This window comes from Xenopus tropicalis, chromosome 2, assembly GCF_000004195.4.
Source record: "Xenopus tropicalis strain Nigerian chromosome 2, UCB_Xtro_10.0, whole genome shotgun sequence".
Classification (NCBI taxonomy): domain Eukaryota; kingdom Metazoa; phylum Chordata; class Amphibia; order Anura; family Pipidae; genus Xenopus; species Xenopus tropicalis.
This window is the reverse complement of record NC_030678.2, coordinates 59,358,834-59,379,417: the sequence shown is the minus strand read 5'-3', so window position 1 is coordinate 59,379,417 and position 20,584 is coordinate 59,358,834. Positions and strand designations below refer to the sequence as shown.

At 37.2% G+C, this 20,584-nt stretch overlaps 1 protein-coding gene across 1 annotated transcript; it reads right to left on the bottom strand.

Moving 5' to 3' along the window:
- Positions 1 to 12,166: 12,166 nt before the first annotated feature.
- adora3.2 (adenosine A3 receptor gene 2) lies at positions 12,167 to 14,773 on the bottom strand. The gene is made up of 2 exons (XM_002932803.3): positions 14,366 to 14,773; positions 12,167 to 12,752 (listed from the first exon to the last, which is right to left on the bottom strand). The coding sequence occupies exons 1-2, from the start codon at positions 14,719 to 14,721 to the stop codon at positions 12,167 to 12,169; spliced, it is 942 nt and encodes a 313-aa protein (XP_002932849.3). The 5' UTR covers positions 14,722 to 14,773.
- Positions 14,774 to 20,584: the final 5,811 nt, after the last annotated feature.

Genomic DNA, 20,584 nt, shown 5'->3' with positions numbered 1-20,584 from the left:
ATGGCTGCCCCCGTGGCTACACAGCAGTTATTTATATAAACTATAGTAGAGTTACTGTAGCAAACACACAACTTATACCAGTGCAGGGCAACAGTACATTATATTTCATTTACTTTAAAACTCTTTAATTTTTTGGTGTTACTTTTCCTTTAACAGAATTGAGTGTTTGCTTTATTTACTATATTTCATTTTGGTGCCTTTAAAGACAACATACAATAGTACTTACAGTAAATGTATGCCTATATAGAGGTGAATTTTAGGTAATTCATAATAACAGGTAACTTTAGTAAAGCTTTGCAGTTTGGATTTTTTAAGTAAAAAAGTATTCTTACCCATATGATTGATGGAAAAAGCATTTTGTTAGAATGTGTACTTTCTAATATTGTTTTCTGGTGTTAATCGTAGGAGCTCTTATAACACATAAAATGAATGCATGGTGCTTATTTTTTAGCAGCCGTAGTGACATCCATCAAATTAATATGCACTAAAACATTTAGGGGTCTACATTGCACACGTTATATAATTCTATACAGATTGATATCAAACTGTTCAGAAGGCCCCTGGCATTCATATTTAGTATGTTTTATCTCTGTGTGGATCCCCATTGTACAACCAAACTCCCTGTTTGTCTTACATGTTTTCCTTTTGTTTCTCACTGTGTTTTGTGTACAAAATGCCAGTGTCGGACTGGGACCCCAGGGGCCCACCAGAAAACCTTACTAGGCTCACCTTTTCCACCTTTCCTCACCCAACCTCTTCATTCTCCTAGTCCCTTTTATTTACATGCTAACATCTATTCTTCCATCTATTTCTCCTCTTTATTCCCATTCAGAAATAGGGAATGAGCACGAAAAAGCCAAATGGTCAGGAGCAGGAGGGCCCACTGACACCTGGGCCCACCGGGAGTTTTCCTGGTATCCTGGTGGGGCAGTCCAACACTGCAAAATGCGTATATGTATGTCACATAGACAACATAGATTTTTTGTTTTAATTAGCTTTGCCGAAGGAACTGAAATGCTCTGAAAACTTCTTGTGATCATCTTAGCCAATAAAAGTATCACTTTTATTTATACACCACTTTAGTTTGCTTCATATCAAAAGTTTTGCACTATAACTAGTTTAGAGTAGAAAGACTTGATCCATTTTGGATTTGTCTGCATGTGTGCTTTCCGCAAATACATAGTTTGCTGGGGTGAGTATAATTTTTACTGCTGTCACCACACATAAAAGGCAGACAATGTGTTGATTTTGCAATAACTGAAATGACAGCGATGACAGTAATTTGTATTACTTTTTTATATGGGACTACATTCCATATACTGTCTACTACAAAAACATGGCTTTATTGTTAGTGGATTTTTGGCCTTGCAATTTAGTATCAAGTATGCTGAATTTCGAAGCTGTACGTAAAGGAGACATATTGAATAAAAGAAAAAAACCTCTAATCTTGTAGGTAATTATGAATAATATATGTCGCTGGTTTCACTTTGGTCAAAAAATCAATACTATCTAAAAATGGCCCTTTTATTGGAGCTTCTTATAGATTCTCTCAGGCCCATGTCATGTTTCAAATGAGGGGTGGGTGTGTTCCAACAGTCCTTGCCAGAAGCAGAGTAAGAGGGGTTAACCAATCACAGCCCTGCAGTTATACAAGAGAAGACAGGCTTCAGTTCCCTATCAGGTCAGCCTAGCTGCTGATTGGTTCCTATCCTACAGTGCTGAGTGCTGCCACCTCCCCTGCAAAGCCTGGGAAAGGAGATAAAAGGATGTGGGACAGGGGCGTGGTCTGGATGCCTAAGAAGTGAGATGCACAGTTAGAGAGCTCCGCACCCTCAGGGCTTAAAAGCGGCATAAAGAGGTGGAAACCTAACAAAAATTTACTATAACTCGCTGACTATTACATAAAGGTGAGCAGATGGGCAAACAAAGAAAAAAAGGGAGCCCGGCTAAACTAACAGAGTTTTTCTCGGCGGCTGAGAACAGGTCGCGGCAAAACAAAGATGGCGCTGCTTCCTCTCAGGAACATATGTGCTCAAGGGAGCACTCCCTGCAAGCCACTCCGCTTCTCTCGGACCCCCTAGAACGAGCCGAATCACTCTCACCTAACGCTCCGCTTACCGAAAATCAAATGAGAAACCTTCTCCACGCGATGAAAGGCGCCATGATGGGAGAGTTGAAGCAGATGGTGTCAGAGTTTCAGCGTAAGGTACTACAAATAGGTGAGCGCACAAGCCATATTGAAAACAAATTAGGGGAATTTGCTAAATCGCATAATGACTTAATAGATGCCAGTGAGGCACTAGAGGAAGAGGTGGCTATCCTAAAGGCAAAAATGGCAGACATTGAGGATAGATCACGCCGTAATAACCTCAGAATAAGGGGTATCTCTGAAGAGGTGCCTCCTGACCAACTATGCTCTTACTTTCAGACACTAATGAAAGCCTGCCTGCCCAACTTATCGGAGCAGGACATAATACTGGACAGGATCCACAGAATTCCTAAACCCAAAGGCATACTGGCATCCTTACCAAGAGACGTAATAGTAAGAATTCACTTCTTTCATATAAAAGAAGGCCTAATGCAATTTGCCAAAACTAACTCTCAACTAGCAGATCCATATAAAAATGTTTTATTATTCTCTGACCTATCCGCAGCAACGCTTGCCAAAAGGAGAGAATTTGCTGGGATCACAAAAGTTCTACGCAATGCTAATACTCCATACAAATGGGGCCACCCAGTCAAGCTAATCATAGCGAAAAATGGAGTACAACATGTGGCTTCTTCAGTAGATGACGCACTTTCTTTACTGCATACATGGAACCTAATCGACGCGACCGAATCACCCTGTGCCACTCCGGCAAAAAAGAAAAGGCAAGTGGATAACGGTTGGATGCAGACTCCCCAGAGGAATCCACGACAAGGGCCTACATGAACCGAACAGTGAGCAAAATTTTTGCACTTGGAACCATAATTGGCTTCCTATAATAACTCTATCTGAGGGTGCAAGTTCTACCTTGCAAAGCTTTACACCACCCTCCTAGACTTTCCGGCTTAAACGGATAATACACCCTACAGCTCTAAAAAACCCTCTTATCTCCTATTTCCCCTTCCTACTCACTATTGTATATACACTTACTCCCTTCTTAATGTTGCCTTTAAATGTTACTTTATCATTACTTTATCATTACAGGTGAAAACAAATTGCAGTAGTACTGGGCTCACAAACCACTATTAGTATATAATGATGATTGATCTACATACTCTTATGTTTAAGCTTAAGCAATTAATATCTGATTATATCAGTATATATGATGTCAAGGGTTATCTAAAAGGCTTGTTTGAACATCAGCATTCATTTAAACTACACTATGGTATTTAAAATTTTATCATTCAATGTTAAGGGCTTGAATAGCCCATTTAAATGCTCCATGATGTGGTCAGAGATAATCAAAGCACAAGCAGATATTGCTTGCACAAAAACAAGCCTCCTAGATGCTCCCATGTTAAATTTCCGACTGTACTTTTAGCTTCATTAGAAGCAAAAAAATGTGACAAAGAAGGTAGATATATCATACTAAAGTGCCATATTAACAATGCACCCTTTACTATCGTTAACATTTATGCCCCTAACCAAGCCCAAATAAAATGTATAGATAAGATCATTAGTATGGCAAAAAAAGAACAACAAGGATCCTTGATAATATGTGGAGATTTTAATAAAACAGTTAATCCCTCAATAGACTGCTCCCCCACTAAAAAACGCAAAGGCACTAGCCTGGCACCAACCCTAAAAAAAGAGGAACTGTTTGACGTATTGAGATGTCAACACCAGGGGGAAAAAGACTTTACTTTTTTCTCCCCGGTCCATTTGATGTACTCTCGTATAGACCTTATCTTAACAGATAAATGGCTATTACAAAATATAAAACAAACCAAAATAGGCCACATCACATGGTCTGACCATGCGCCAATAACAGCCACCATACAAGAACAATTTAACTTTAGGACATACATCCTACTGGAAGCTAAATGGATTCTGGTTGAATAACAATCAATTTGTAAAAGAACTCCAGAGTAACTTAAATGAATACTTTTTGATCAATGATAATAATGAAACTTCTGACTTAACAATATGGCTAGCACATAAAGCTTATATAAGAGGCGTAGCGATTCAAATAGGAGCCAGATTTAAGCGAGAGAGAATGAAACACCAACTTAATCTCCTTAATCAGCTTTATAACCTAGAACAACTTAATAAATCCAATCCCTCCATAACTATCAGCAAGCAAATCAGACTCTTACAACAAGAAATTAATGAAATAGCTACGCAAAAACAATTAAAAAATTATAAAGCTCTAAAACTGAATTATTACCATCAAGGTGACAAAGCCTCAGCATTACTAGCCAACAGAATAAAAATTAAACAAGCCAAACAAAGAATCTCCTTCATTATAAATTCTAAAAATCAAAAAGAATACAACCCTAAAAATATAGCTGACGTATTTGCAGAATATTATCACGACCTGTACAATCTTAAAAATAATAAGGATACCATACAACCTATACAAAGTAAGATCGACTCTTTCTTATGTAAACTCAACTTAACCAAACTTTTACCTTCGCAATTAGAACAATTGAACCTTCCTATACAAAATGCAGAAGTCAAAGCAGCTATCCAATCTCTGAAAGCACATAAATCTCCAGGCCCGGATGGTCTCATTAATGAGTACTATAAAAAATTTAGCGAATCGCTTCTACCTTACCTAGCTAAAGCATTTAATCTTGCAATAAGGCAAAAATCATTCCCAGCAGAATTTTTACAGGCCACCATAGTTACCTTACCAAAACTGGGAAAGGAACCAGATAGACCAAGTAACTTTAGACCAATATCATTACTTAATTCCAACACTAAATTGTTTGCAAAAATATTAGCTGCGAGGTTAATTGATATAATTCCCCACTTAGTTCAAAATGACCAAGTAGGGTTCGTTAAAGGGAGGCAAGCTCCAGATGCAACCAGGAGAATTATAAACCTAATAGAACTAGTGGAAGCTCGCTCAATACCATCTCTACTACTAGCGCTAGATGCTGAGAAAGCCTTTGACAGAGTACATTGGGGATACTTACAATCCTTGTTAAAATACTTAGGATTCCAAGGCCCCATTCTGAATGCTATTATGTCTTTATATTCTAACCCAACAGCCAAAGTACTGGCATCAGGTTTTACATCAAAAGAGTTTAAGATATCCAATGGTACAAGGCAAGGTTGCCCATTATCTCCCTTAATCGTTGCCCTAGTAATGGAGCCCTTGGCTGCAGCAATTAGAAATAATATTAATATATCTGGAATAAAGATGGGCACCAGAACCCACAAAATAAGCTTATTTGCAGATGATGTACTGTTGGTAATTAGTAACCCGAAAGAGTCATTAGTTGCTATACAAGATACCATTGCATCCTTCTCGCAAATTTCATATTACAAAGTTAATGAAGGGAAATGTATGATCTTAAACATGGGCTTGCAGGAGAATCTGGTTAAATCTCTACAAACCAAATTTCCTTATAACTGGTGCAAAAACTCAATTTTATACTTGGGCATACAGCTAACTTATCCTTTAGCACAAATCTCCCATCTGAATTATACGAGTCTGTTATCTTCCCTAAAAGCAGAAATTAATATTTACTCCCAGACAGAACTCTCATGGATTGCAAGAATTAATTTGGTTAAAATGATGCTACTACCTAAGGTGTTGTATATAATGAGAACAATTCCCTTAAGGTTACCCACCGAAATAGTTAAAAAACTTCAGGGAATTTTTCAAGACCTCATATGGGGCGGTAAACACCCGAGAACGAAAAGGGAATACTTATACAAATCAATGGATAAAGGAGGTATGGGGGTCCCTAATATTGAATCTTACATGAAAGCTACTATTTTAGAACACAGCAAAAACTGCTGGAATAACGAAACACACAAACTTTGGGTAGAAATGGAGAATGCTTATTTATACAATAACACAGTTCAGGATATTATGTGGGCACTAACCATACAACCAAACTTTAAAATTAAGGCACTGTCAACAACAACATTTATGTTACAAATTTGGGGCCAAGTGGTATCTCAAGAAAGATGGTGGAAACAAAAAATAATGGATTTACCTATGTCAGCTATTAAAACAATTCTCCAAGTCCCTGATCTCAAGACTTGGATAAACAACGGCATTAATAAAGTAAGCGATATTTTGGAAGATAACACAATCTGGCCCTTCCAACAAATAGTTAAAAAGTACCAAATTCCTAAGCATAACTTTTTCCTATACCTCCAAATTAGACACTTAGTTCACCCATTCCTGTCTATTACTACAAAAGGAATATCGGCATTCCAACAGTATTTAAATGCTTCTAGTACTAAATTAAAGGGAATTTCTCTATGTTATAAGTTACTGAATGATACAACAGATAATGAGAAACCTGCGTATCTTCTCAAATGGGAGAAAGACTTAGCAAAAGAGTTTAACTGGGATCAGTGGGAACAAGCTCTGAAATGGCCCAAAAAGGCTTCCAAATGTATAAATCATACTGAACTAAGTAGGAAAATCTTACTAAGATGGCACCTAACGCCTGCTAAATTCTCTAAAATGTTGACAACCTACTCAGATCTGTGTTGGAGAGGCTGTGGCCAAAAAGCAGATACTTATCATATGTGGTGGGTATGCCCAACTTTAAAAGGGTTCTGGGAGGATGTGTCTAATTTAATTCAGAGAACAGTTCCATACAACATGAGTCTACCACCTGAATTGGCCCTATTGAATATAAACCTAGATTCCCTACCTCATGAAAGCAGAACGGTCATCTCCCACATCTTGACAGCAGCCAGATATGCCATAGCTAGGAATTGGAAAGCTTCCCAACCCCCAAGTTTACAAGAGGTAATAGAGAGAGTTAAATCACAAGCAACGATGGAAGGCTTATATCAAAAATATATGGGCGATCCTGTAAAATTCAATAAAAACTGGCAAACATGGTTAACTAAACATGGAAGTACATTTTCTAAAATATGAATAGGTATGCAATAACTTGACTCTAAGTACTAATATGATCAATTGTCACAAATAACGAGTAAAGTGTAACCTCACTACTGGTCTCTATTAAACGTTACTGATCTGTAAACATGTACTATTGTACATAGTTTAGAATTTTGAAAATTATATAAAGTAGAAACTCAATACTGTAACCTGTGATAATAACATGAAAAAATCTTTGCAAAGATTGAGAATATTCACCATTTTTCTATCTGTTAAAATCAATAAAAATCATTTTTCAAAAAAAAAAAAAAAAAAAAAGGATGTGGGACAAATGGGCGGGACTAGTATGATTTTTGGAGAAAATGTCAATAAATCAGCCTAAAATGTTTAAGAACATTCCTTCTATGTTAAGATAAATACAATTCTTTGGTACAATATTGTTTTTCACACAATATGTCCCTCTAAATTTTTTTATTATTTATGACCTTCATACATCCTTTTCAAGTGAGTTTCATTTTCATTCATAAACTAAAATTTATTTCTGATATTCTTCTTTATTTTATGACAAATAGAGCTTTAAATCTGTACATGGAATATTCATGGCAGAATCACTATATCACACACCAATACCCACAGTGGATATTACTTACACCATAGGTATTTGCCCCCAGCATCCCAGGATTCTCACAGTGTGCTCCAAGAGATTTTACTCTCTATACCTGAGTGCTGTCAACTTGAGTCCCTTCAATATGGCAGGTGTCATATGGAGAAATACCACACACTACAATCTCTGGCTTACTGGAAACTGACTTACTGGGAATAGGATTCTAAAGTCAAAGGATATTGGCAGTTGAAATGGTTGACAATTCTTAATACAATTTAATTGGGGTACTTACATATACATGATAAAGTCATGCTATTTCAAAGAAGTAATAGTGAAAAGTTCAATAAGGTAGCTGACAGGACTTTCCTAGATTCAAAACCACAGACTACGTGATGAACAAGCTGTATGGTTTATCATAATAGTTATCGTCCCATGTGATCAATTTGTCGTGCAATTTCTATGCTGCTCGCATCATAGTTAACCAATAGATAGCTTGTGGTTTGCTCTTCTTCAAAGTAACATTCTGTGCATTAGACTTTTTGTATGTACTCACACTTGCAGATCCAAGTGTGAATATGAGGTATGAAGTAACCAAAACATATCAACAAGCAACATCATTAAATGTGCATATAGAGATTAGCTGTACATGTACTGTGGTATTATACCTAAAATTGTAACTAGCTTGAAGGTTATTCTGGTCACATAGATGTTAAAAAATCTTCTTTTATCAAATGTAGGGTATTACACACAAATACAAATAGCATACACACTCTTTTCTCCCCATAAATGAATGGGATCCTCTAAGCATTAATGCATTTTACATTAAGGGGTGATTTATCAACGGTTGAAAAAATCAGATTCGAGTTATGGCTCAAAAACTCAAAATGACTGATATTTATTAGTTGCAAAAACAAAAACTTGAATAAAAAAATTTGCCATCTAAAAGCTTGCGAGTTTCTATAGAAGTCAGTGGGAGTTTTTCTATGGCAAAGTCAAGTCATATTCTCAAACTCAAATTTTTCAAGTTTTTAGAGCTGATAAACTCGAAAAATTTAAGATATTCAAATTTAATTTTGGGTTTTCCTTATTAATAAATAAGCGACCATTCGATATGTGAGTTTATTCATTCTAGATAAGCAAACTCAAATTCACAAACTCGAAAATTAATAAATAAGCCCCTAAGTTTTTATCTTTAGTAGTTTCTAAAATATTAGTAGTTTTAGGGTTTAGGTTCAGAATTCTCTTTCAGGGTCAGAATGGATTATTTGCTAATATTGGGAAAATTTGTGCATGAGCAGTAACCCAGTGACCCTAGGATTTGCTGACTAGGCAGGCAGCGCATTGTAAAAATAGTCAAATTAGATTTATACTTCTCTGTTATATAGTCTTAACTTGCACACAGGCAAAACACAAGGTGCAATGTGATGAAATGTGCAAAGTTTGGTACAGATTTAGCAACTGAAAACATACAATCATCATATAGTATTTACTAATTAGTTGTCTGAAAGTAAGGATTTCATTGGTTGCTATGGGTACTTGACCTGTGCAAACTTTGCTTGTTTTAATACTTTGCTTGTTAGGCATGTTACTGTTAGTGATGAAAGGGGGTTTTAAGTAGGTTAGAGTTCCCCAAATATTCAAGAATTAATATTAGGTATAATTAATTTGCTTGTGCATTGCACTAAATGTCCAATAATAATATAGATATAGGATCTTTTTTAGCTAGAATGCTGGGGACTTGGGGTTTTCTTGATAAGGCATCTTATAAACATAAATAATCACAATATTATTTTGCCACCAATATGCATTCTTGCAGCTTAGTTACCATCAAGTACATGGCACTGTTTTATTATTACACAGAAAAAGGAAATTATTTTAAAAATGAGAATTATTTGCTTAAAATAGGCCTTCCTGTACTTTGGAGCTTTCTGGATAATTAATCCCATATCTGTACCTATGCCTAAGAAGGTAATGTAATAAAAAAAACACATAACACAATGTTTGCGCAAGGTCTTAAAACCTATTTAAACTAATCAGCAGGTAGCAGTTACTATTTGAATGTTAGAATGTTGAATGTTGGTGGCTCCGCCACCTTTTACTAACCTTGAACCACCATTTGGCAGTAAGGATTTTCAAACTGCTGCCACTCTTACAGGTTTGAAGCTATATTCACCAAACTTGAATAACATAATCATGGGGTCGCCCTGAATGAAACAGCGACATTTGTTGGATGCTCAAAGTGGGAGGAGCCAACAACAGCCAATTAAATTCCACCCATTGACTTTAATGGGGGAATTTAATCTGCTGCCATTCTCACAGTGTTAATGCCAGTGTCCCCAAACTTGGTCACTGGGGGACTGCAAGTCAAGTTTAGTAAATGTGGGTGGAGCCACCAACAGCTAATCAGATTCATCCATTGCATTTAATTGTTTTACATTTAAAACACTGCCATTTTCACACTATTTATGCCAGGGTTCCCAAACTTTGCACAGTCAGTCACTGGGTGAGTACGTATTCAAAGTTAGAAAAAGTGGGCCACTTTTGGCTGCCAAAAGCAAATTGCATTTCCTTTTATTGATTTCAGTGGGGAAATTTTAACAGCTTCCATTCTCACACGTTAACTTCAGGGTCCCCAAACTTTAAACTGCTGCCATTCTTTAAATATTAATACCAGAGTCCCCAAACTTTGCAGAGTTAGACATTCTGTAACTGCAGTTCAAGGTTAGAAAAAGTAGGCAAAGCCACCGACAGCCATTCAGATACCTTTTGACTTTCAATGGGGAAATTCAATCTGCTGCCATTCACATTAATACCAGGGTCTGCAAACTCTTCACAGTTGGTCTTGAGGGAACTGCAGTTTTTCGCTGTATGCGTCATTTTTTTTTACGCATGTGACTTTTTTTTGTCTCACGTCAAATTTTTTCCATTGCAAAATCCATGCCGGTAAAAAACTTTCACTCATCGCTAATAAGGACAAATGGCTGCAGCCCACCAGGAGATCATCTGGCAGGCCAGCCTGACAATGTGTCACTGTACTCCTAACTTGGCTTGAGCTACTAAATTGCTATTTAACTGGAATATTGAAGCCACAGTAGGTGGAAACCTGTGAGTAGTCTCTAATTATTTTTTTTGTAACAGAGATAACATATTTTGCTACAAACTGCAAGTAACAAAGGAATTGTGATTTACTTTTAAAATAAAGCCTTTTATATTTTATGCAGCTACCTAGATATAGAAAAGAAAACTTATGTTTGCATTATTTTGCGTTGCTTGGCATTTAATATTTGCTGCTCTAATAATGACTCTTTTGTAGCAAACAGACAATTTTAAAGGCTGACTGGATTGTCTAAATAAGTATATCATTCATAATAACACTATCACTTGGGAAGTAGTTCTATTTACCAGTACATGGTTGGGATCTCTTTTTACTTTATGCTGAAAACACTGATTGCAGCACAACACCCACAACATCTACACACTGACCACATCTGCATGCTGAACATTTGTATCTGTTATGTTTCCTGTGTGTTGTGGTTGAGTGTTGGCAGGTTCCCCTAGATAAACTTGCCAACTGGAAAGCAATTTTTTCAATATTTTGTGCACTTTGGGAGCAAAATTGAGTTTCTTTTTATGAGGATAACTTTCTAAACCTACTTTTGTATGATATCTTTATTGAATGGGAGCAACTTGTACATGCCATCTACACAATTATACATGTGGGTACCCCATATACATCCGCATTCATGTCCCTTACTAGTCTTCTATTCTACAGGCACTAGAGGGAGCAACTATTGGTCACAAGGTGCATTGGGAGTCCTATTCATAATGCTTGCCTATTATTATTATTATTATTAACAGTTATTTATAAAGCGCCAACATATTCCGCAGCGCTGTACAATAAGTGGGTTTCATACATTAGACATACAGAGTAACATAAAAGCAACTGATAACTGATACAAAAGGTGAAGAGGGCCCTGCCCAAAAGAGCTTACAATCTACAAGGAGAAGGGGTTGAGACACAAGGTGTGGTTCCTTTGTGCACAGAACAGAGTGACTGATACAAGGCCCCAGAACACAACAGCAGTGCACTGGGTCCAGGGGCAGCAAGCAGTCTGAGCTGGGAGGAGGGTTGGAAGTAGTGGTACTGGCAGTGTGCCCCATAGGCACCAATGATATATGGCCCAGCACTGCTACTAGGCAAGCCATGTATCATTGGTGGATATGGGGCACACTGCCAGTACCACTACTTCCAACCCTCCTCCCATCTCAGTCTGCTTGGCAGTTGCTTTATCCTCTTATACCCATATCACACGCATACCCCAATTTGTACATACAACACCCCTGATTCTCTCTCACCCCCCACTCCTATTTGCCTGCAGTCCCCACAGCACAGCATCCACTCCCCCACAGTGAGTGTCCCCCCCAACTGTTGCCCTCTAGGCAGATCTCTTCTGCCTCTCTGTTTCATGGATGCATTGCATTGTTCAGAATTTAGTCTTGAGATATTTCTTCCGTTGTGTGTTCAGCATTGGCAACATCAGGAACCATAGACTTCTGCATTAACATTAGGTCTTAGAATATGAATGTAGGCTTCTTTAAACTTCTTTATTTTGAAAGCATAGATGATTGGGTTCATTGCAGAATTGGCATGGGACAACAATATGAAGAGAAATATTGTAGGCTGATATAGGCCAAGCTTTTTCACATTTGGGTTGTAGAACTGTACACAGTTCAGAATGGCCAGTGGTAACCAACTTAATGCAAAAAGCAATAAGACCAGTGCTAGGGATTTTGCAGTCTTGTACTCTTTTCCATAAAACACTCCTTTTTTTGCATAATTTGTGGGATTTTGTTTCAGTTGTTTTCTTAAGAGGCGGAAAATTTCAATGTACAAAATCAGCATGATTATCAATGGGAGAAAGACCCATCCAGAAACATAAAAGTTGATAATATATTCTTTACTCATGACATTTTCAAATGTGCAGTCTAGGTAATGCTGGTGTTCTTCATTGAGACTGAACCTGTTGTTCCATCCAAACATTGGCACCATACCCACCAGAAAAGATATTATCCAGACAATGCAGACAGACAAGCCAATTCTCCTAGTTGTAACAGTTCTGTACCTGTAGGTGAAAACCTCTGTTAGACTAACTAGAATCATCTATAGCACAACTAATATTAACATAATGTCATCAGATAACTGCCAATCTCATTCGGGGGGCACAAATAATTGGCTACAAATTGTAACATTTTATAACATTTTAACATTTAAAGGACATCCCCCTCCCTGTCTCTTCCCAGTTCTAATGCCTATGAAAAGGCTGAGAACAAGATCCCTTTTTAAATAATTACACCATACCAGTCATCAAAGAATTATGGTTGAGTTCTTTAAGGGTAGTGGCCTTTAAGGGTAATAGCCCCTAAATCCTTCCTACCAGCAATATAGTGAATAGCTGGTCAGAAGGCATAGGTGACACTTGATTTTCAAAAGTTGTCAGAAATTCTCTGCACAGGAAAGCCAAAGCTTAACCATAGTCAGTTAATCTCCCTGTGTGCCACTGCCCTTAGTACTCTGAGGTGAATATCGTTTTGTACTGGACCTTTGTTTACTTTCAATGTTTAAATCTCTGCCAGCCATCAGTACTAAAATTGTCAGTATTGGATGTATTGAAAAGAAAACCTTGGTTAAATTACATTTGCAAATTAAAATTGCTTCCAATTGCTTTCATTGCTACATATTGGGACAATGATTTTTATGGCCCCCAGGTTGCTCTAGGGCTCCTTAGACTTCATTGTATGACATCATTTAAATACAATCTGGCCCTTACATATGCTGTATGAGAATTAATCGGCCCACTAGAAGTAATACGTTGGACAGCACTTGTTTCTGAGTAAATATGCAGCTAAACCACTTCTCCAATTTGCTGTTCTACAAAAGCATACAATATTGTTTAGTCCACACACTCCTCACTGTCACTAGTTATCCCACAGACTTTGTACAGTCAAATGTGTGTGTGATATTACCATGTCACCAAAAATAAAAACACATCATTTATTAATAGCAGTTACATGTATTTTCTAGAACCTTACTTAGCTCCTTTTACATGTGGAAACTGCTATACTGTTTCCTCTGCTGAAATAAAGATTTTCTCTAGTGCATTAATATCCCAAAGGCCGAATTATCACAAGAAATAGTAGAATAAATTGATGTGCAACCCAGCATTATTTTATAGAAATTTAAGGAATGATATTGCCACCCAATTTACCAAACAACTTTTATTGATCACACATGACTTTGGGCCACTACACATGGGAAATTTGGAATACCGTGGTCCGCTCAGGTAGAGGCTCATGTCACAGCAGTTAAAATACCCTGTATGCAATGAGCCTTATGACCCAGTTTGTTTCTTGTTTATTTTTTTCAAGAAACATAATAGTTGAGTATAATGTCAATTGAATAGTATAGTATATAATATAATTGTGTAATACAATGAAACCTACTTACACCATTTCAATGGTTGGCTGCTCAGTTTATTAAGATAACCAAATTTGTATCAGCAACATTTCAAGGGAAACAATCAAATATAATGAGGACATTTAAGACACAATTTGTGATATAATAAATTGAGCTATTGCCAAACCTAGAGACCCAGATCACCCAGAGATGAAAACAATGAAAGAGTATTTCACAAAAAGAAGGTGCAGCAAGGAGGTAAATGTGTATAACTGGACTTACCTGGTTGGTATTTTTATTCGCAGATACCTGTCAATGGCTATGGCCAGCAAGGAGAGGATGGAAGCGTTGGTTAACACGATGATGAAACAGCATATAAATAAGCACACGTGGAAATGAAAATGTATTCCCAGGCTAAGAACAATGGCCAGTGGCATGACTAAAAAACCCACAGCAAGGTCTGCCAGTGCCAGAGATACAATGAAATAAAAGGTTGTAGTTTGAAGACTTGGGTTTAATCTAACAGCCCAAATCACCAGAATGTTACCCAGAACTGCTGATATTCCAATCACAGTTTCCACTCCAATATAAACAGCAGCGTAAGTAGCAGCATCAGATGTTTCATTTGCCATGTTCATAGAAGGAAAATAAATAAATGGTACAAGTAAAAAAAAATAAAAGTCCTTCAAGCTCTACAAGATCAAAAGTGAGTAGGATAAAAAAAGGTAAGTGAAGGGCATGTACAGTAGGTAGGCTTCTCATTTTTCCATGGTAAATAATCTTTTAAAATCAAAATATATTTCTTTTCAGTTCTAATTTAGACAAAACCTCCTGTCGAGATGAGGATGCTTCTTTTTTCTTGTCTTCTAAAATAAATGGCAATTTGGGATCTATTACTTTACATGTGCAGGATCATTTGACCTGGACTTTGACTGCTCTCTGTATTTAGAGAACTAGTGTGGTCTGATAACGGAAATGAGTACTTCCTTTTTTACTACTTAGAATAGATATTTGATTTAAAAAGACATGTAGAGTTTACCTTTTTCAATGGCATATTAGGTTTATTATTTAAGAGGGCCAACCCCACTGGTCATTCAAGCAACATCGGCAATGGCCCATACCAACAAGTAGAAAGAGTAACCAAAGAGTCACCCTGAAAATGTCCTATAATGTCCAAAAAAGCTCACCCATTATCCACCTAAACACTACTCAATGCACTATAAGCTCTTAACAACCTGTGATTCACTTGTGTCTTTTGGTGCCCCACTATGCCATAGAGCCCCTGTCTGCATTACTGTTTGTACCCTCTACAGACCAGTAACCAGGAAATATGACAAAGAATTGTTTTTCTCCTACTCATCTTACTGATTTGAATGTTGCATGTGAATCAAGGAATTAAACAGTTTTATTGCATGCAAAGTCTATTACTTCTCTTTATGAACATGATATATCTAGACATTAGGTTCAGATGGCTCACAATACCCCATCATATCACTTCATTTAAATAGTTAATCATCAGATGTTTTTCTACTGAAATACATGCTGTGACAAGTGTTGTAGTAGTAGTGTAGTTCTTTGTTTTTTTCTTTTTAAAAGTTGTGTTCCAGTTGTATTTGCACCATTGAAAATAAATATGAGAAAGAATATATCATTATATACTTATTGAAATCGATATATTAATAGTTAGTCACTTTTTGCCTTTGCAGGCAGATGGCAGCTACTGCTAATACATGAAACCTTAACTTATTACTAAAACATTCCACACACTAACAGGAACATGTCGATATCACTTAGCACTAATCTAATATACAAAAAACAATACTTTGCCTCCTGTCCAACAGCAAATGCTTTGGAAGTAGTCAGTGCACACTGTGCACCATACAGTAAAAAGCATGAGTAGTGATTAGCAGCAAATTTCTGCCTTTTGCCAAAATCTTGCTTGGTAAAAAATTTTGCTCATCACTACTCGTGAATAAAAATGGTTGGGGATCCCTGTTTTACACCATCAGTTGCTGGAGAGATGTCCCGCGCTCATTGGATGTCTTTGGCTCGTTTCCCGCGTTTTGCAAATTTTCCGCCATTTAGCAAATCTTTTCAAATCTTTTGAAACGGGACAGATTCGCTCATCACTACTCATGAACCAGATCTAAAAAGTGTTGGTGGGCCACACAACCGTGAAAAAAGTTCCTTTATGATGTTAAATAAGGGCTGTGATAGGGTACTTGGTAGCCCCATATGTACTGCTTGCCTGCAGAAGTGTAAAAACTGTTGGTGAGCCACACAATCATGAAAAAAGTTCCTTTAGAATGCTAAATAATGGTTGCCACTGGTTACTTGGTAGCACCTGTGTTGAAAATGTTTAAAGGACAATGAAAGGTTAATATAAATTAAAAGTAAGTCTAAAGGCATTCTTTTTAAGTACTTACTGCATATCTAAATTCCCAGATCCCTGCTTGCAGTGTGAAGACTCCAGTGACATCACTGAAATCTCTCTTCCCTTCCTGTAGGCTGCCAGCGGCAGCCTTCCTTTTCTATGAGCATGTGTGTAACTTGATCCTGTCTCCTGTTCTGAGCTACACATGCCCACCAACCAATCAGAAGCGGATCTGGCAGAGGGGAGGGGGGGAGGGAATGAAACACACGTGCAGTATGAAGCAAGGAGGGAAAGGAAGGGAGAATACCTTTTTAGAGATGGCTGCCTGTTCTAGAAAATGTGAAGTAAGTGTGACTGAGTAAATATTTGATTAGGTGAGCCAAAAGTGTGGCGTTTTTACTAAACAATAGGAGGACTATTGGGCAGTATGCTTTTTAAATTTTGACTTGCATTCTCCTTTAAATAGCCTGTAAAAAGTTGCTGCCCGTGGCTGGCTCTGGTTGGCGACAAATGATGACAATAATATAATGCACAATACTTCAGCAGATGCTCTCCTCACTCTCACTGTCCTGACCCTAGTCTCCTGGGACTTTTTCCCACTTGATAGGTAGCCCCTCCACCCAGGGTTCTTTAGTTCTTGCCTTACTTATAGGGGTGTTGGGCTTCTCCTCCTCCACCTGGTTGTCTGGCCATACCACTGTGAACACTCTTGGCCAGATGAACCCTTGGAGTGACGGTGAGCTCTTCATGCTGCCATCTCTGCTGTGCAACAAACCGCCACTCTACTGGTTGCCCTAGCCTCCTTGCTTGTGGCCCACTGTAGCTTTATCAGCACACTAGTTTTCACCACTTGTTTCTGGGCAGCACACTAACAGCAGTGCTCCTTATTCTTCCGCATTACATTTATTAAATAAAAATATTTATTTTATCCTTTTACAAGTCAATTCCATTAATTAGAAGGGGTGTGCACATTCTTTTGGCGAGTTTCTCGTTAGGACTAATTATATTATTAATTATTCTGATCATGTAGTTAAAACACAAACACACATACTATGGAACTATGTATGAGATAAAAAACAACAGATGGATGAGCACTCCCAAATTATAAGGGGAAAAAATATAAATATATTTTTCTTATAATAGCATATCCAACTTTTTGGTCTCCTTGAGGGACTTTACTGTATGAAGGATAAACTGCAAATAAAAATTCAACTGACAATAAAAAAGATAATAGTTTTCACCAAGAAGGTATAGGGATGCAGTAGGCGAGTATAAATGCAGTACTGGATCCAAACAGGTTTAACCAACACAGTCATGTTTTGTCAATGTTTGTTTTTTTCCTGTGATCAAATTTTTAGTTTTAAGTGTGATGTAGACAGTGAAATTTTGAGCCAATTTGCAATTGGTCTTCATTTTATAATTTTTGTTTTATAATTATTTTGCTTTTTGTTCGACAGCTCTCCAGTTTGTTATTTTAGCACCTGTCTCTGTTTGCTATGGTCATATGAATAGGTAGAGGACAGAATAGGAAAAAAAGTAATAAAAAGAAGCAATAACAATAAAAATGTAGCCTCAAAAAGTTCTCGTTTTTTGTCTGCCGGGTTCACTACCCCTTTAAACTAAAAAAATAATGAATTATTAAACTGGCCTACCTAAGTTAAAGTTAAGGTTAACTTCCTCTTTAATGACTGTTCCATCTGTGCATCATGTTATCATTCTATTATGGTGTGGAAGTTTGCATACACACACTACTGCTTTTCATCATAGTAACTTTCCTTTGATCAGTATTTTTTAACCTTTTCCACAGAGGGTCAGATATCCTGCATACGGTATCTACGTTTGAAGGCATAACTGCATTCAAATGATAATGTCCCACAAAGACATCTAGAGACCTGAGGCAGTCTTGGAGGTCATTGATATTTAGATTGAAATCATAACTGTTCTAGGATATTGCATGTGCTTGTAATGGCTCAGGCAATATTATTTGCTCACAGATCAAATGACTCACTAGAGTTCTCTACAGTCTCTACTGTTTGTCAGAAAATATTGATGTTAAAGACAGTGTTAAACAGTTGGACAACCATTATTGTACACAGTAAATGTGCTGATATTTCAGTAGCTAAAGTGACAAAAAATTATAGATCATATGTGTTATATGCATTTGGAGCCCCTACATGCCATTACCCACCTTTAGACCTATGCACATTGGCCATCAAATTGTTCGGTGGACCCTTGGCATTCATATTTAGGATATTTTACCTCGGTACCTAATGGCATGTGGGAGATAAGCTGCTTCAAAATAGAAGCTTCAAGGCAATTTAACTTTAGCAAAGCATTGCAGTTGGACAGTTTGAAGTAGAAAGTCATAGTAACCCATTTTGGATTCATTATGTGTTGTTCCCAAAATGTATGGTTTTCTTGAATACTTTTCTTGAGTCCACAGTCAAAAGAAACAGCACATTTCCTTTTGTATACAAAAACTTCTTTGTCAGACTTTTTGCTCTCAGAAAAATCCTTCAGGGCACAGCACAAATCTGCCCAGTTTGCTTTCTCTCCCCCTTCCATCTCCTCCCCCTTCCAACATAACTCTCTCCCCCTCCCAACTAGCTGTGTAATCTGAGCTACCTGTAGCCAGAGCTGCAGCACATAAGCTACTGAGACTGAGCTAAAATGGCAGCTGCTATCTTAAACAAACAGAGGGAGCTTCTAGGGCTGTTTATTTAGGTATGTAAACGCTTTCTACAGAATAAATATAGTGTTCTAGCTTGCACTAATCTATTGACAATAAAATGCCAAAATGCCTTACCTTCTCCTTTAAATGATATTTAGTAGACTTAAGGTATGAAGATCCAAAATAAGGAAATAACCCTTATCTAGAAAACTCCAACTCTGAGCATTCTGAACAACAGGTCCCATATCTGTATATAGTGTCATACTCGCTAAGAATCAGTTTAGAGCCAGAGGGTTTTTTATTGAGGTTTATAGTGTTTTATATTCTTGTGGTGGTCATTTTAAACTTGATGCAGCATGAAAATAGGTGCTAGTTGGGCAATTTTAGAGCTGTCTGCCTCACCACAATCCTCCTATTTCTAGATCTGGAAATGTGCTGAACAAGCTACTCTTTTTTGCAATGTTTGGGTCCCTTATCCTTTCTGGTGTGGTTGCATCCATGTAGGATTGGCGAGCATACCCAGGACAAAGATAGCTGGCATCAGTGGGGCAGCATTTGAGTGGTGTGTTTGCTTCACACACAGTTGGACCATCATCCTAGAGGAAAGGTAAGGGACCAGTTGACATTTATTTACTTTTGGCTATTGAAATACTGTTGCCCCTATTCTGTATCAGTATGTTTTTTGCAGATGACCAACAACTGTCATATTTTTCATTTTCTTGGATTCATCAGTTTATTTTATTGTCGACTTAAAAAGTTATTGAAATAAGTTTATTGAATTGCCATATCACCTATGCATATTGTTTACCAAATTTATAGTATATTTAAAAACTGTATATAGAGTTCTACTCATTAAAAACACATTTAAATTAATAGTTATATAGTGGTTTATATTGTTGTGGTAATTTTTAAATTTAAAATTAGATGCAGTATGGAAATAGAAACAAATTGGACAGTTTTAAAGCTGTAACTAAAACGCTTAATTTTAGACGTGCAGACTTTGCCAGTATAAGGGCATCTCTGCAATGTGTCAACTGGGAAAGGCTTTTCATGGGGTTAGACACAGAAGGAAAATGGAACATCTTTAAAACATTGCTTTGCAGGTATACACAACAGTATATTCCCCTTGTAAGCAAGGAGAGGCATCGCAAAGCAAAACCTTTATGGCTGAATAAAAGAGTTAGGGTTGAGGTTGGTAATAAAAAACGTGCTTTTAAAGCATTCAAGTTAGCTGGGACAGCGGAAACTTTCATCAGGTACAAGGAAGCAAATAAAGCATGCAAAAAAGCTATCAAGCAAGCTAAAATAGAGATGGAAAGGGATATTGCAGCTAGGAGTAAAAAGAATCCAAAATTATTTTTTAATTATGTGAATAGTAAAAAAATGAAGCAAGAAGGGGTGGGAACTTTATTATCACGGGGGGTACGTTGGTTGATGAGAACGGGGAAAAAGCAGA

Bases quoted from the DNA above. Each gene is read 5' to 3' on its own strand.
- adora3.2 (XM_002932803.3), bottom strand. From the start codon at position 14,721: ATGAACATGGCAAATGAAACATCTGATGCTGCTACTTACGCTGCTGTT. The intron at 12,753-14,365 runs GTAAGTCCAGTT...TTTCACCTACAG, and splicing joins CGAATAAAAATACCAACCAG to GTACAGAACTGTTACAACTA.